Here is an 18,546-nt window from a genome sequence, read left to right as displayed (position 1 = left end):
CGCTCTACCACTGAGTTACCGCGTCCCCCTGGGAATACATGGAGACGTACAAAATATTTCTGCAACATTTTTCAGATAACATCCCCAATTAGTTGGCAACACTTGCTTTTTTAACCTTATCAGCAGTTTCTCGCAGCTGTATGCTCCAGCCTGGCCTACAAGCTTGTTCGGAGCTACGAGTGAGTGGGTGTGCAATTTCATTGCTGGATGCGTCCATTTCTTTAATGAGATATATCCTTAGTATTTATGTTTCTGACGGATAAGAGGCAAATTTGGGAGCGCAAAGGATTTTGAGGACTCAAAATTGAAAGTAAGTGTTGTATTGTACAATAGTACTACTTTTTTGGAATAGTTCTAAAAAATTAATCATAAAATAGTAAACTACGCAGACCAAAGCAGCTGTTGTCTAAATATAATATAAGTTGGCATAAAAAAAAAAAGCTTACCTTGTGCCTCCGTGTTTATTACTTTAACTGAATATTTCCTTCCTCTGTAGGAATGTCATCACCCATAGAATAGATGGTGCATCATTTTATATATTGTTTCTGTTAGAAGCAATGTTTATTGAATAAACACGGATCAGCCTTCGGATACATTATATAAATAAGCTTTCGAAATAAAACACAGATTTTTAAAATAAATATTTAATATCGTGTGAATAACGGATTTATCTGTACAAGAAGTCATTGCAACTTAAGGTGGTCCATTTATACATATCACGATTTTTCCTGCTGGTAGTACAAGAAGAGCTGCAGAAGAAAGACTGTTTCATCCAATTGGATTTCCGCATGGTTCAATTTGTCACTTGTTTCACGCACTTTCTCCAGCAACGCACGCTCGGGAGGGGTTAACATTTCTTCAATCTGTAACAAAACTTCTTATTAAGTAACATTAAATACCCTAAAATGCAAACAATTTTACTACGAACCTTTTATATATAACATAATTTATTTTCTTATATATATTTAATTATTAAAACTAAATTTTGCTCAATATTGTAAGTACATGGAGATAAAATGATCCCGGCGGTAATAGATTTAGAAATTAATAATGGTCAAGAAGATGAGGGAGAAATTAAAGTTGAAAATACGTTAGATTGACAAATAAACAAGAAAAACTACTAAATCTACGGAGTGAAGTGCGTATTGAGCGGTATAATAAAGTATTGCACGTAGGATAACTTTAATTCCTGAAAATAACTGGTATTTCCAAGTTTTCGGCTCTCTCCTGAAGCCTTGATCATGCAGACTAAAAACACCAAAAGAAATAATCAAAATATCCAGAAAATAAAGAGAATGGATCCATCAGAGTCGAGAAAACACACTCTGTACAGGTTCTTGTCACTAATCAAATGGTGGACCAGCACATTGTAACATGGCGGGCTCAGCATGAGCCTCATTTCACATAGGCCATGTCCTCGGTAGATAATCCAATAAAACATATGTTAAAGTACTAGGTGAGTTAATACGAAAATACATAGTTTAGGCAAAGGTCAAACAGAGACGCGAAAATTGAATTTGGAATTAAAATAATCGTCTTTGGGAAAAGTACACCCACCCACCCACCCACCGACCGACCGACCGACCGACCGACGGACGGACGGACTGACTGACTGACTGACTGACTGACTGACTGACTGACTGACTGACTGACTGACTGACTGACTGACTGACTGACTGACTGACTGACTGACTGACTGACTGACTGACTGACAGACAGACAGACAGACAGACAGACAGACAGACAGACAGACAGACAGACAGACAGAGACACACACACACACAAAAAAAAAACTTTTGGGTTTTTATTACATATTTCAATAGTACTTCGTAAAACTTTTTAAATGAGCATACACTCGCCTTCAGAAGATGTACCATTGTCGAGCTATGTTCAATCAAAGTTCGACCGAATTGATATTTTAAACATAAAAGTCTAATAAGATGCCGCTTATCACATAAGAAAGATGATCGAATGATCAACAGTTGGACTGCATACCAAAGGTTCTGGGGTCGAACGCCTTCCACGCCAGAATCTCATTTTTTTAATATATATATATATATATATATATATATATATATATATATATATATAAATCGAGTTTAGTACTTTAAAAACGAAGGAAGAGAATTAAAAAAAATCTTCTAAATGAAAATAGAAAAGCAGGTTGTAAACAGTTTTCATCAAGCAAAAATTATTTGTGGATTACGGAAGCATATTTTGACAACCACGAATTTTTTGAAATTCCATCCCGAACAGGGAAGGAAAGAAGAGATATAAGTTTATTTTGACTCGCTAGATGTACACACGCACAAATTTCATATACTGAGGGAACCGTGGTGTTTCAGTGGTAAAGCGCTTATTTCTGGTGTTGGAGTTCCTAGTGCGACTCCAGATCGCGCCAAAAGAGCTTTGTGGTGGACAAGCATCTATACATGGGTTTTCTCGGAACTTTTACCTCCTTCATTTCAGATTTCCTTACTCTGGAAATATAATCCTTATTCCAGATTTCCTTACTGAGGCTGTGATTCATTTGCACAGTACTATTCAGCCCAGAAATGTTTAGAAGACTGAAGAAAACAGTAAGTGGCCACCGGTTCGATGTTCTAGCTACTGAGTAATGCCCTTTGATCTCGTCTACAGTATCTACCCCTCCTTTAATAGAATTATAAAATGTCAGCACAAAAGGTTTGTTCTGTTCTCCTGATTCCGGATCGATATCATCGGTGTGGTGCAAAGCAGATAATAACAATACTGCTTTATTCTTCTTGGGACAGTATGATACAAGTGTCTTATCTCCGTTAAAACCAAACATACTCGAGTTAACTTCTCGGACTTTTGTTTCCAGAAATATAGGTGAAATTTCCCGCTTATTTTTTCGAATGGTTCCTACAATTGTCAACCTATGACGTGTCAACAAACTTGAAACAAGTTCTACTGATGTGTAATAATTGTCCATAGTGACATTTCTTCCTGTGCCACTTATAGGTTCAACTAGTCTTTCAACAACACTCTGTGGAGAGTTAGCCAAGGCATAGGGGCCTTCTGGTTTCTTCCTCACGTAAGGTTCTAATTTCACAGTATATAATGTTCTTGCACAACACAGAGCATAAATCTTCAAACCATATTTCGCCGGCTTGTTTGTCATGTATTGTCTAAACTTACAACATCCTTTGAAAGACTAACATTCCGTCAATAGTCACAGTCTGGCTGGAAACATAATTGCTTTCATAGTTACTAACAAACTGCTGAAATATCTCTCTAATCGCAGCAAACTTCTCTTGTTTCATCCGATCATTTCGCATCATTGCGTCATCAAATCTCACGACTCTCAGAAGAAACCTAAATCTTCTTAAGTTCATACACGCTCTAAAATATTCGACTCCTGTACCATCTGCACACCATATATCACTTAAATTAACATGAGTAGCTTTCAAAAGACCTGCTAAGTACAAAAGACCTATAACAGCCTTTATTTCTGTCTTTGTTGTGATTTATGCATCACGGTCAGGGCCATATTTATCCTTTATTTCAAGGATCCTTTGATTAGTGTAATTAACTATATCCAACATAGAGTCTGTGAAAAATAGACTCCATGCAGTAAATGGAGTATTAGCTACAGATGCTACCTGTTTTACTACAGGCATACGACTTACTAATTCGTATTTGCTCGTCCTATGTGTTCGGGTTGGACAGTGTACATTCCATAATGTGTTCCCATCTTTTCCTGTGTACATTAGTACAGATAGGGCATTCGGGAATTCTGTTGCAATATTTGTGTCATCACTGGATTTCTCACAATCACAGTCATTGCTATCTTCTTCAATATTATCTTCTTCTTCATCACAACCCAACGGAGAGTTGAGTTCTATTTCAGAAAGATTATCATCGAAAAACAATTGCCTTCGAATACGCCTCACTTCACTACGACTTACAGAAAACTTCGAATTTTGTCTACTTGAATTTTGTCTGCATAAAATTTCCCTCTCAACTCTATCTAGCATGTTTCTAATTCTCTCTTCCTCTTTACCATCCATTATACTTATTCAAAAGTACGTACAAAAGCACTAAAATATCAAAATCCACAACAACACATTAAAATAAACTAAGAAAATAAAAACCATACCGTCATAAAACACTATTATTTAAATGCAACGCCAGAGGTCGCTCATGGTGCAATCGACCGGTTACTTATTTCTTCAGGAGTCGCGCACGGTTCAAAAGATCAGCTGGTAAACAGAAGCATTGCTGCGTGCAACTTATGGCAAATAAAAGGAAAAAATAAAAATGTGCTTATAGAGAACGAGTCTACATGAAGGTATAGAGACAGGGGGTATTGTGACTTGTAAAATATTCAACGAAATTGTTCAGCACGGTCTTTTAAACCGTGACGCGACTCCTGAAGGGTTGAAAAACAAAGGGGGGGGAGAGAGAGATATATGAAATATATTCTTGCCGTACCAGATCCATACCAAAAAACTGCTTATTGCTATCTATTTCTATTATTTACTATTGCGATCAGTGTTGCAACCAGGAATCTACGATTTCTACCACTTCCAGTTTGAATAGAGTGATAAAAGTTGAGAGAAACCTTATTCATGGACGCTGAATCCATGTCAAAAAACCGTGTCTCACTCTCTCTTGCAACTTTTGCTCTATGAAGATCAATATTGAAACCGAAAGTGATACTAAATTTCTACCAATTTTGATTTTGGATAGAAATAGAACCTAGGCCTACTCTTGAAACGCAGAATCGATTTCGGGAAACCGCTACCTATTGCCGTTTATGTTCTATGAAGAATAACGTTGAAACATGAAATGGTACTATCATTTCCGGTTTGAACAGAGGATTAATAGAGAAGATGAAAGTTGTTATTGAGCACTGAATTGATTGCAAAAGACCACTTCTCTCTATCTCTTACAATTTTTCTTCTACGGTGATCAACTTTGAAGCCGGAAATTGTTAATTTCTACTACTTCCGGTTTGCACAGAGTTAACGAAGTAGACAACTTATTATTGGGACGCCAAATCTACGTTTTCAAAATCTTTTTGCCAATTCCTCACCGTTCCTCCTCTTAAGATGATCAATATTGAAACTGAAAGTAGTAATAAATTTCTACTACATCCAGTTTCAGTAAAGCGATGCGAATGAAGATGCGATCCTTCCTTGGGTCGCTTAATCGATTCCAAGAAACGATTTGTCGTTATCTGTTACCGTTTTGTTGTGTGGCGATCACCATTGAAACCGGAAATGGTTAGCGAATGATGAAATTTACCCTTGAGACGCTGAATCAATTACAACAAACGCACATACAAATTGCTTCCCCAATCTCTTATCATATTTGCTCTGATACTTGTTGACAGACAGACGGATGGATGGACTATAAGACTTCCGATCCTTATGAATAACATAATTTGAAAATCTAAAATGAAGAGCAATGTCCTAGCCAAATTTGTTGCAGCGGCATTCGTTTATCCGGATATTCCTCCGAGATGTTTGAACGGTTCTTAAAAAAAATTTGAGATGGTGATTCAAGAGCGCGAGCGGAGTATCGTAAGGATCGCATGACCCTATCGGACATACCATTGAGATAATTACCGAAAAACGAGATGCCCATATACTTGACCTTGGAAAAGCATTTGGCGTGCAAATTCTCATTGTAAACAATGGAAAATAGAATTTTCAGCATTAGAAATATGGCGATGCCCTTTTCGTTTTGTTCTGCGAACACAACTTTTGAAAGCTATTTTGCTTTTCACTGATTTGTCAAATTAACTATTTGCATGTCGTGTTCAAAACAATTGATACAATAAAAAAAAATTCTATGAATAATCAATAAAAATCGATCACTTCACTCCAAATTTGCAAGTAATGCATACCTAGTTTATTTCTACTTATTTATTTATTTTGTATTTGATAATTTAGTTCTTCCTCAGTATCTAACAGTATAATTGGCATGAGAGTATCTCAAGCTTATAGGTTTTCTTCTGTTCAATGATTGGTTCACTGTACGGTATACAGCTAAAGAAAACCTTTCACAATATAAGGTAACTCTAGCTAAACTTACCGTAATTCATTTTCAGATTTCTTACCTCTGTTAACTGTTCTTCCGATGCCCCTTGCTCTCTCATATTGTGCATAATTGAATCAATTCTTTGTTGCTTCTCTATCATGCGCCTGTTTTCTGTCCGTTCATGATCCATACGGGTCATAATATTATAAAGAGCCTTATATGTCATTTCCAACACCATTCGCACCACCTTGAAAGACAAATTTATTCTCAATATTTTTCAGGTTTATAATAATTAATTTTATTGCATAATCGTATATTTTATGCACAATATATCTATTGAAAAACTATTTTATAATAGTAAAGCAGTGTATGCAATTTTTCTTTCATCTTATTTGATCACATTTATGTATCATTAAAATTTTACAAATTCTGTACACTATCTATCTTAAACGTAAAGCAACATTCTTTTATTTCGTATATCGAGATTAGCAAGTATCAATATCTGGAGCTTTGATATGCTGCAGCACCACCACATATAACTTTAAAAAAGAAAATACAACAGGCAAAACAAATTCACATTATTCCTTTTGGACACTTATTTGGTTGAATAATATCATGGGAATTGTTAACTTAGTTATTTTGATTATTATTTTTTTATATATAGTAAATGCTTCAACACCCTGGGTCAGACACTGGTTATTAGACGGCAGAAGTGAATATCATTTTCGCAACATGTATTTTTAGAATCCAAGCTTTTCTCGTTAATCTAATGGTTAGCACGTGCTCCTTTACACGTGCTTCCGAGTTTGATTACTGCTGGGAGAGTGCTGAAATCTTAAGTGGTTTGGAATAAAATTAAATGAAATATTTCAGTTTTACGTCCCACGTTTATCCCGGTTAGGCTAAAGGAGACGGTGATGATGAGAAATGAATAAAATGGTGGAATGAAGAAAGTGGGAGGAAACGGAAAAACCCAAGAAAACTCACGCATACGGTGTTTGTCCACCACAAAGCATACTTGGCGCGAGATGGGATCGAACCAAGGACCCCATGCACCAGAGGTAAACGCTCTACCACTGAGCAACAGCGACCCCCATTACGTGGTTTGGATTCCACCTTAAATTGTAGGATTCACGTTTCATACGTCCTCGGTGTTGAAATGGAGCCCGAAACTTCAATAAACAAACAAAATTTTAGAAGCCAAAAAAGTAGTCCTATTTGCATGAAATGGTCCTACACATCTATGGAAATCTCTCTCAATAAAGTGGAAAATCAATCAGCTACATTTGGAGTACTAAGTCCTCAAGCAATCTTAAATTACCAGCAGCCGTTTTTCACCCTCAGTTGTTGTAATTTTAGAAAGCACATCAACGTAAATTTTACTGATCTGTAGCGCAAACAGATAACATACGGAAACCAACATTCCATTAATATATAATTCTAATATTACATTAATTGTATTAGTAAAAATTAACTTGTTTTTAAATAAACTAATTGTTTTCCTCTGATTCGATCGGTCGCTCATATTGTACATCTTTAACCAGGAAATAAAGACGTACCCAAAATTCCTCACACTAATGCATTCTGGTATCAAGCAAATAATCTATACGGCATTCGGATATCGCCGACTCAGAAAAAGAGAACGGTGTCTATAACACTCAATATATGAAATAAGGAGTTACGAAGAATAAGGAACAAAACTGAAAGGGTCAACAGGATATAAACGAAGAAAATAAAAATTAATATTCGAATGAAATGAAATGAAAATTTTCAGTTTTACGTCCCACGCTTATGTCGGATATGCTAAAGGTAATGGTGAGAAATGAAAGGAATGGTGGAATGAATAAAGTGGAAAGAAACAAGAGAACCCGAGAAAACTCGGCAACCCCTCCATTGGTTTTTCCTCCAAAGAACGGCTATAAAAGAGGATGACGGAACCAAGAAATTATCGAAGTTTTGTACTAATCATTAACATACAATACTTTCCCCTGAGGCCGCCATGGGCTACAGAGGGAGCATAAACCTATAGTACTTTCTCCTGAGGCCACCATGGGCTACAGAGGGAGCATAAACCTATAGTACTTTCTCCTGAGGCCGCCATGGGCTACAGAGGGAGCATAAACCTATAGTACTTTCTCCTGAGGCCGCCATAGGCTACAGAGGGAGCATAAACCTATAGTAATTTCTCCTGAGGCTGCTACGAGCTACGAAGACATCTACCCCGTCTGAGGCCGCTTTGGGCTAAGACACATGCTATCTACCCGAGGAAACATCGTATGCCGAAAGGAATCATTCATATTTTACACTGAAAACATTTATTTAGAGTGTTTATAAACTTATAAAAAGACTTATAGTAGCTTTGTATGATTATTATATACGATATTTTTTATAATAAGAGAGTGAAGGGTTAAGACTCCCGTGTACGTTATTGACTCTACCTACAGAATATTGCAATATTTAATTCAAACTGTGCATTGTGTAAGTTCTAGAAGAGCATTTACCAAACTGTGGTCCACGAAACCGTAAGTGGTCCTCGTGCTCTGCCTTTTGTGGTAGTCATAGATTAAACATTAGTTGAAAAAAAAAAAACACACAATACACAAACAAACAAACAAAAATGAAATTCAAATGAATTTCGTACCACATACTACTGAGAATTTCAAACAGAGGTCACAAATTTTAATAGGCAAGCATCTTTCACTTTTTCTCCCAGGACTGACATTTTATGAAATTTATTACCCTAACCTATTTACTTCAATTATTAAACCAAAGTAATACGTATTTTCTTCCATTAATACCCAAATAAAATTAACGGAACTTTAATTAATAATATCTTTTAAAAAATACGTGTACTGGTGTTGATAAACGTGTGCTCAAAAGTTTTCTTAAAAGAAAGATAAATTTACTTTCAAGGGGAAAAAATACTGTGGTTCATTTGCCAAAGAGACGGCGTAACCCTATGAGAGGCTGGAGAAGTAATAATTTTTTTTGAAAAACATCATCCTTATAAGAAGCCATTTCTCTCTTCTCCTTTCACACACACACACACACACACACACACACACACAAATTATAGAACATTTCGACTGATACAAGTAGTCCTCAGTTCAAATGAATTTTGAGAAACGTTGTTTTAGAATCTTCATCTTACATGCCTTTGTGGAAAACCTATAGCATATGTGGTCTTATACTCCATAATGTATCATAAATTAGTATCAAAATCTAAGGTACTAAACGATCACATAGCACTACTATATAAGAACTACACAAAGCCCAGTTCAACGTCAAAATGATCCTTTCCTCCTATAATCCTTCGTACCAGTGGTTACAATTCTGGCTCTTAAGTAGCAGACAGTAACATAATATTTGCTTCAATATTATCTTCTCAGTCATGTTCACCGATTATACACTCTTGCCTTCTTTGATCATGTGACAGTTATCTGTCTGTCATACTTCTTATCATATCCTTGATTTAAAAAAAAAAATTCTCTAATTTTCCTTTTTGAAAAAACAAAAAAAAAAAAAAAAAATATTTCTAGTATTGGTTTTCTTTCCTCAACTTCAATTAATACTCACTGCATTTTCGTGCTACCCAGTTAACACTGCTACCTTGTAATCTGTCATAATTTTATGAATATAATTGTCAGTTTTACACTAATATTACCTTTAATGAAACAAGCCCCAGGCTTTTAATTTTTTCTGGACCTGCCATGCAAACACTATGCGTGTTTTGTCTTTTCTCACCATTTCCTTTTCCTCTTCCTTCATCGTTTGACCAACACTTCTATTATTCATTTCTACGGGAGTCAGTCAAATGCAAACCTTAAAAGTTTATTATAAATTTGAAATGTGTGATGCTACTGTTATATTAGTTAGTAATATTGTTGCTAGCAATTCTCTTTTTCCAGCAGCTGGCAGAAGAGTGTACTGACACAAGTGCCATCACAGAAAAATATTGCATGAAATCTTTGTTTTACGTCCCATGTTTATACTTTATAGCAGAGAAGAAAGCTTGTTCACTGTTTTTCCCTGTGGTAAATCATTATGCTTATTTTTCATTTCAATTTAAAAATAGAAAACAATTGCAATCAGATATATGACTCAAGTTGTTAAAAATACACTTTCTTTTTCGAAAACTGTATCCAACCTTTCATTAAGAAGGCGAATCACTAAATAACGAACAAACAAACGAATTTCTTTTACTTTTAAAAAAGGTAATTCGTAGGCATGTTTACTTTGCCGGAAGGATTGAATAAAATCTCAAAATTTCAAGTTACGAAATAGTCTGCAACAATAAAGAAGCAATAATGGTTATAACAATGATAATAAATACTTTTTTTTTCAAAATTAGAAATGCACAGAAAAAAAGTTCTACAGAAAAGTAACACAGTATGAAACTTTAAATTTTAGATTCATAATAGTAATGTGAAATACAAATATACCTTTTTCTCGATGTCTTGCAATTTGATTGCTATAGAATTAATAATTTTGTTTCGATTTCCTCGCAACACACCAGCGACCCATTCGCGGCACACCGGTTGGGAAACGCTGCTGTATAGGCTAAAGGAGACGGTGATGATGAGAATGAGTGAAACGGGAAGAAATGGGAAAACCCCGAGAAAACCCACACATCCCTTTTGTCCACTACAAAGTCTATTTGGCGCGAGCTAGGATTTAACAAAGAAACCCATGCACCAGAGATGAACAATCTATTACTAACCCACTGCACCCCCATTGGGCCGTCACAAGAGCAATTTGAAGGTGACTGCCCAACACAACATGCACTAAGGTCGAACAGCGTTCTGTCGTAAGATTTTTAGATTGATCGGAGAATGCAGATACAGGCGACGAACGTTTGTGAATCGCCTGACAACAACTTTATGAGTGGAGTAGGAAATTCTTAAAGTCTGTAACATCTGATGAGAAAGCTTCTCGTATGGGTCAAGCACATCGAATTGTGACGCCGGAGAAGACTGAAGCTGTGATAAGAAACAATCGTCGAGTGACTGTGGATAAGTACCGACAATTATTGGCGTAAGTCATGGTTTAAGCCATAAAATTATTCACGGTGTGCTTCGGTTTCGGAAAGTGTCTGCCAAATGGGTACCACGGCAGCTGACAGACAAGCTGAAACAGCGACGTTGAGTTGATTTTGAGTTTAACGTCCCTTTCAGCAGCGAGGCTATATGAGATGGGACCTACTGATTGACGTGGAATCCAAATTACATGAGCTCCCGCCGGGAAGCGAACACAGCGATGTGTTGATGTGTGTGAGAGGTTTTGTGGTGCTTCGAACGAGAAGATAACGACTTTCTGAAGACTCGTTACTGAGGATGAAACATGTATGTACTATTACACCTCAGAAAAAAATAAATAAAAATAAAATAAAATAAAATAATCGAGCATAGAATGGCGGCATTGATCATCTAAGCCCAAAATTTTCGAATACAATCATTTGCAAGGAAGTAAACGCTTATTCTCTTCTGGGACCAACAGGGTGTCATTTTGGAGTACAACACGCCTACGAGATGCAGTCAATAGCTCTCTTATTCCGATCTCTTCCAAAATCATCTTAGACCTGCCATGCAAATTAAGCAACGCGGATTACTGTCAACAGGTGTCCTGCAGCATGACAATACTCGGGCTCATACTGCCTTATAAGGGCTTCGATCAATACATTTCGAATATCTACCTCATCATATTTACTCACCTGATTTCACCCTCAGTGATTTTTACATGTTTGGACACTTTAAATGAGGCACTCACTAGGCGAAAAGAAGTTCCAATCGACGAAGAGGTGGAACAAGTGTTAATGACTGACTGCACAGCTAACAAACAAACAAACAAACAAAAAACTTTTTACAAAGGCATTGAGGCACTTTGTAAGTGATGGGAAACTTATATTAAGTGTGTGGGGAGTGATTATTAAGGGAGGGGAGGGGTTACGTAGAAAAATAATATTTTGGCGTTTCTCATTCGTCCAATAAATTTTTAAAGGGTTTTTAAGGTTTTCATTTGACTGATTCTCGCATTAGAAGTTGAAAACATAACAGTATAATTAAATAGCTTTAAGTCTTAAATATTCTCAAGCATTTCTTGCTCGCCAACTGTGTACCTGCTGTTGGTAACAAACAAACTTTTATTGATAATAATTTGAATAAATCAAGCTTGCTATTTACCTGGTTTAAATCAATGTGAAACAGAAAAAAGGTTTTATTCGGTCCAGCATTAGACATAGATTTCCTGAGCTCCTGAAGCTGCAAGAAGTTTTCTTGTAACAAACGATAAGTTAAAAGCTTTGCTTCTTTCGCTGGAATCATTCCCAACTCCTGAATTTGGTCTTGTTCTAAATGTTTCTTCATTTTCACTAACCTATTATACAGAAAATTATCATATAGTAAAAAAGAGGATTGCAAACAATATGTTTTTCATATACTTTTTTTTTTTTTTAAAGTAAGTATTACATTACAAATAATGAAAGTATTCTTCTTTATTTTTTTCTACAGATGTCCTCTTATTAATATAGACAACAAGTTATTTACCATACAGTATGAAACCACGGTAGATTTCCAAACTATGCAAATTTAATACTCAAACTGGAAGCAGTACATCTACAATTACTGCCTGTAATAGTGGAATAAGATCAAAGATAAAACCTGCTCCTCGAACACATAATTCATATCAAAAAGCCCTGACTCGCAATCTTTTACTGTTATCGCTCTATGAAGATTATTATTGAAACCGGAAGTGTTAATTGCTCCATGAGTCAAAAGTTATCTATAAAGAAATACTTATTTTAGTTTGAAACACAGAAACGAAACATGATGTGTGCAAAAGACTTATGATACAGAAACAACCTATTTTCCAATATATTCGTCATACGCACGCAAGCAATTCTCATAGCATGCGTGACACCAGTTTTTCTATTCCGCCATTATACTCTACTGTCGCCGATGTATTAAAAAAAAAAATTGAAAATCTTTAAGATTTACGCCCCACAGTTATGACAGCTAGGCTAAAGGAGACGATGATGGTGAGAAATGAATGAAATACTAGAATGAAGAAAGTGGAAGGAAATGGAGAACCCCAAGAAAACCCACGCACACGGTGTTTGTTCACCACAAAGTTCACATGGCGCGAGCTGAAATCGAACCAAGGACCTCGTGCATCAGATGTGAATGCTCTATCACTAGGCCCCCGCGGCCTCTGGCAAAGAATTTTTGAGTTCACTAGTGGAGAGAAATGCTTTTCGGACAGAGCATTTCAACTTGCGGAACAAGATAAAACGACAAAACTTAGCACTAAGGCTCGGGTTTTTATGAGCTAAACATCTTAAAAATATGCATGTATTTATTCCATAAAAATGGCAGCATATGACTTAAAATATGTCAGACTGGCCCACAAAAATAAATAAATATTTAACAAAAGCTCCAGAGTAATAATTAAGAAGAAGTTTACACAAGGTTATTTTGTGCAGAATAAACCTCTCTGAGATCTGTATCATAAATCTCACCAGTTTGGTGACCCCCATAAAGACAAAAACTACATGGCTCACTCTTCGTTGTCAATACTGGAGATATATATATATATATATAAACAATAAGTGAAACTCACCTAAAATATGATTAAAATTATGCTTTTAGATTAACCTCGGCTCAAACATGGTTCAAAATGTATTTATATTTAAATGAATATGCAGAAAGATCCCAGGATGAAAATATGTCTGTCAGAGAAATTCGAGCCTTACTTACGGCACTTCGCACCTGGCAGTTTTTAGAGTGCTCCAGTTTGTCATCGCTCACAACTCGATAATGTTCATGTTCACACTGGCTACCGCCTCACTGCTTGGCTTAAGCTGTAAGGAATAGTATGTGAAGCATAGGTGCTGCAGGAATTTATTATTTCTGGGAAAGCTATTTTCCCTTGTTGATGAACTCAAAAAAAGTTGTCATGCATGGTTGAATACACAAAAAGCTGTCATGCACAGTTGAATACACAAAAAGCTGTCATGCATGGCTGAATATATTTATTAACAGTAACAGAGCACAATGATGGTAGAGAAAATTTAGTATCACTCTATAACGATAAGTGTGCATCCATATATATGACGAATATCTTGAAAAGTAGAGGAAGATACGTAATTTCTGTACCACGTTGAAAAGCAAAGTAAGATACGTAGTTTCAATATTACATTGAAAACCAGAGTAAGATATGTACAACTGTAGTTTCCCTATCACACCTGTATCATTCTGAAAAGCAGAGTAATATGCATAGTTTCTGTACCATGCTGAAAACCAGAGTAAGATATGCAGTTTCTGTATTATGTTTAGAAAAGAGTAAAATATGAAGTTTCTCTAAGTTTTGGACGAAGTTGAGAAGCAGAGTAAAAAAAAGTAGTTTCTACACCATATTGTTTAGCACAGTAAGATATGTAGTTTCTGTTTCATGTTGAAAACCAGAGGAAGGTTCATAGTTTCTCTATGTACTTTCTGTACCATGTCCAAAAGGAAATTAAGATATGTAGTTTCTGAATCATACTGAAAAGCAAAGTAAACTATGTAGTTTCTGTACCATTTTGAAAAGCAGAATAAAATATTTAGTTTCTGTATCATTTTGAAAAACAGAATAAGATATGTAGTTTCTGTAAGTTTCAGCACCATGTTTAAAAGCAGAGTAAGATATGAAATATCTACATGTTTTGTACTATGTTGAAAAGCAGAGTAAGATATGTAATTTCTGTATCATACTGAAAAGCAAAGATACGTAGTTTTTGTATCATGTTAAAAAGCAGAATAAGATATGTAGTTTCTGTATCATATTGAAAAGCAGAGTGAGATCTGTAGATTCTGTTCCATGTTTAAAATCAGGGTAAGATTTGTAGTTTTTGTGTCATTGAAAATCACAATAAGATGCGGTGTTTCTGTATCATGTTTAGAAGCAGAGTAAGATACGTGGTTTCTGTATCACGTTGAAAAGCAAAGTAAGATACATAGTTTGTGTATCATATTGAAAACCAGAGTAAGATGCATAATTTTTGTACCATTAATCTTTTTCACACATCATTTGTTGTTTGTTTCACAACACTTTTTTATTTATTTATTATTTGTCATCTATTTTATGTCTTATCTACAAAGTAAAATACTTAAAGACAATACAAAAGCAATTACTCCTTCAAATAGGAGTATAAACTCAACCTACAGTATTGAATAATACCTGAATATCCTTGCAGCTTTGGATCCAAACCGTTCAAGAACAACGTTTTCAACAGTTGCCCATGTCAGCTGTAAGAATGCATGTTTTATATTCACACTGAACTGTCCTCCTCCACTGTCGCCAACTTTGTTAATAAATCTCGTCGAGTCGTCTTCTGAAAAATCAAGAAATACTTTCAATTTTATACAGAGCCAAGTAATTCGTCTACTTGAAAACAGAAATAAACCAGATGAAAACAACTTATCTTTTCAAGAAACTGTATTATCTACAGGAAAGGTTACTTCAAACGAAAAGAGAATTCCACTACCAATTGAAAATGTTAAAGCAAGGCCACATTGTCAAACCATACTACTTGGACAGTTAGCATATTCCCTTCAGTGTATGCGGTTCCACGGTTCATTCTAGGTTAGAACAATTTTTATTTTCCCACATAACAAATTTGGTGAAATCTATTCAATTTCGTATTCAGTTATTAGTTACAATATTTTCCACCTATTATTAATTAAATTTTGTCGTGTCTAATAGCAAACAAGACCAATTTGCTTCATGTGAAACCAGAGTTGGACGTGTGTACGATACTAAGCAGGAAAACTGCTTGTAAGATGTATGTGTGCCCAGTATTCTCGATATGTGCATAAAGTGCAGCAGCCTTATTTGAGTAAGCACAGTAATAAATCGGTGTTGTGGCGGTTGCTTGCGTTACTTCGTTGAACGTCCCATTATTATGCTGCGAGGCTCTAAGGAAGGAAGTAATGATCATGAACGAAATGGTACAATGAAAAAAGTAGGAGGAAACGGGAGAACCCAGATAAAACCCACGCACATGGTGTTTATCAATTACAAAGTCCACTTGACGCGAGATGAGATCGAACTAGCGACCCCATGCACCTGAGGTGAGTGTGCACCGTGACCCTAGCTTGCGTTAAGTATTAAGACAATTGATTGGATGATTTGAGTTTAGTGTACTTTCAGCAGCGAAGCTATAAGAAATATGTACTTACAGTTAGCGTGGTATCCAAACCACATAAGCTCACACTCAGCATCTAATCCGGATTTCCCAAAGTAATTAAAAAGAGTATTAACATTGTACTTGTATGACACCGCAGAGATCAGATGATCAGCAGAGAATCAGACTTTAAGAGCCTGCCTTACTAAAAATAATACAAAATTTACCATTTTTCTTTTGCTTGTTTATTCATAAGTGAAAGGAAATAATGAAATGCAAGTCACCATAATCATAGATAATGTTATTCTATATCAGAAAATATGAACTTGAAGAATGTTCAGTGTTGCCATCCATAGAAATTACAGTGTTGCCAGAAAAACAATTTCCCTAAAATCTAAGTTAAGGCAGCGAGTAGAGGAACGAACTCAACTGCATTTGATTACGTATCATGTTGTTTTGGTTTCTTGTGAATTACTTTTTAATTAACATCATTATTTAGTTTTAATAACTGTATGTTAAAACTATTTTGTTTATTACAAACTAAATACAACTGTTATTTAAAAAGTAGTTCACAGGAAACCAAAACAATATGATACGTAACCAAATGCAGTTGAATTTGTTCCTCTACTCGCTGCCTTAACTTAGATTTTAGGGAAATTGTTTTTCTAGCAACACTGTAATTTCTATGGATGGCAACACTGAACATTCTTCAGGTTCATATTTTCTGTTATAGAATAACATTATTTATGATTGTGGTGACTTGCATTTCATTATCTCCTTTCTCTGATGAATAAACAAGCAAAAGAAAAATGGTAAATTTTGCATTATTTTTAGTAAGGCAGACTCTTAATAGCCATCTTTTTAAAATTTATATTATGGAGTAAATCTTCGAATAATATACAATGTACTGAGTGTCTTATATACAATGTATGAAATGTTCTGTTTAAAACAATTACTGTTTTTCATGTTTACGTAAAACTAAAAATTTACTGAATTATTAAAATACTGCGAGTTCTGAATATACACATTTCTCCAAAATATATTTGCGCGCCTGAATTTTTTAAAGTCTCTTAAAATAGGAAGTTTGGCAACAGTGCGTTCGAAGGAGGGAAAGCCCGAGTAGTGAAGTACTCTCAACACACCTCACTGTTTGCTGTTTGAAATATTCACTCCCTAATTTGTTACTCAATGTAATGTTACTTCCTGACATCAGACGAACGAAGAGAATGAAGAAAGGAAGAAGGCAGCCACCTAAATAATAACGTGTTAATATTCAAAACTGTCGCAATTTGAGGTGGATTTTCAAAAATAGTGCTGATGAGAACCTGTCCCAGGTGATGATCAATGACCTGACCGAAAATGATCTCGATTCACAAAGTAATTCATGTGTGATGATGCACATCATAAACAAATATCTTTTCATTTGTGAAATATATAATTGAAACTCACCGAGGATTTTTAAATATTGATCTATATACTGCAAAAGAATTGGATGATTTCCTTGCCTCCTAACTGACTCCTTTATTTCTGTGAACGGAATGGGATTTGATGTCCCTGACCAAGCATCTGTTCGTTGGTACATCAACTTAAGAAGATGCTTCATAAGTTCACCTGCATTCTCATCAATTCTCCTAGTTATGGCAGATATCATGATCTGATCCCTGGAAATAAAAGTAATATATTTGTTTAGTTTACGTTCAATACTTCTGCCCAGTACACTGATGAACAGTATGTCAATACATACAAGCAGAATGGAATCACTTACGCCAAAACTAAATGGACTGATCATTTGGTTTCTGATGATCCTGGAAAAACAGCATAACTCATTTTTGATCAATTTGAAACTTTGATACCTTTAGCAAAGTGACAATTATTTCTACAGATGTAAATATATTTCTCTAGAGATTAACACTCTTTTCAACGTGGATTTATAGTTTAAAGTAACTAGAAGTGATCCTGCAAAGGTGGATAATATTGCAAATTCAGTTATTAGCAGAATGTTCGTTTTTCGCACAAGAACAACAAGCTATTCGAAATATATACATTTTTTTTCAAACTACTTGTTTATGCAAGTTACATTTTACTGGAGTTACAAATACTTCCCCCATTCTTCCTTACGGGTAAAATTTCATTTTATCGATCAGTCTAGAGAACATGGAAAATATTTAAACAAAACTTCAAATTCTACGTCTAATAGTTCAGAAGATCTGGAGAACAGAAAACAATAAAGCCTCTATTTCCCCTTCAAGGGTCACAGGTCAGAAAATCCCGTTTTATCTGCAGCCTACAGTACAACTTTACATCTGATATAGTTTCAGAGATCCGGTGATCAGTGAGACAGTGTATTTACTTTTTTATATAACTCTTCGAAAATG

General features: G+C 35.4%; 1 protein-coding gene across 1 annotated transcript in view; it reads right to left on the bottom strand.

Moving 5' to 3' along the window:
• Positions 1-628: 628 nt before the first annotated feature.
• Polr3C (RNA polymerase III subunit C) overlaps positions 629-18,546 on the bottom strand; it is a 32,341-nt gene continuing 14,423 nt past the window's right edge. The window contains exons 5-9 of the mRNA XM_081770942.1: positions 17,621-17,832; positions 15,226-15,379; positions 12,192-12,384; positions 6,092-6,259; positions 629-863 (exon numbers count right to left, since the gene is read on the bottom strand). Coding sequence (XP_081627068.1) covers positions 717-863; positions 6,092-6,259; positions 12,192-12,384; positions 15,226-15,379; positions 17,621-17,832 — 874 coding nt within the window. The 3' untranslated portion in view covers positions 629-716. The remainder of the gene's footprint in view (positions 864-6,091; positions 6,260-12,191; positions 12,385-15,225; positions 15,380-17,620; positions 17,833-18,546) is intronic.

This window comes from Thermobia domestica, chromosome 9 (genome assembly GCF_964235325.1).
Source record: "Thermobia domestica chromosome 9, izTheDome1.hap1.1, whole genome shotgun sequence".
In the NCBI taxonomy this organism is placed as follows: domain Eukaryota; kingdom Metazoa; phylum Arthropoda; class Insecta; order Zygentoma; family Lepismatidae; genus Thermobia; species Thermobia domestica.
Note: the sequence above shows the minus strand (reverse complement) of the source record. Positions and strands in the feature narration are given on the sequence as shown.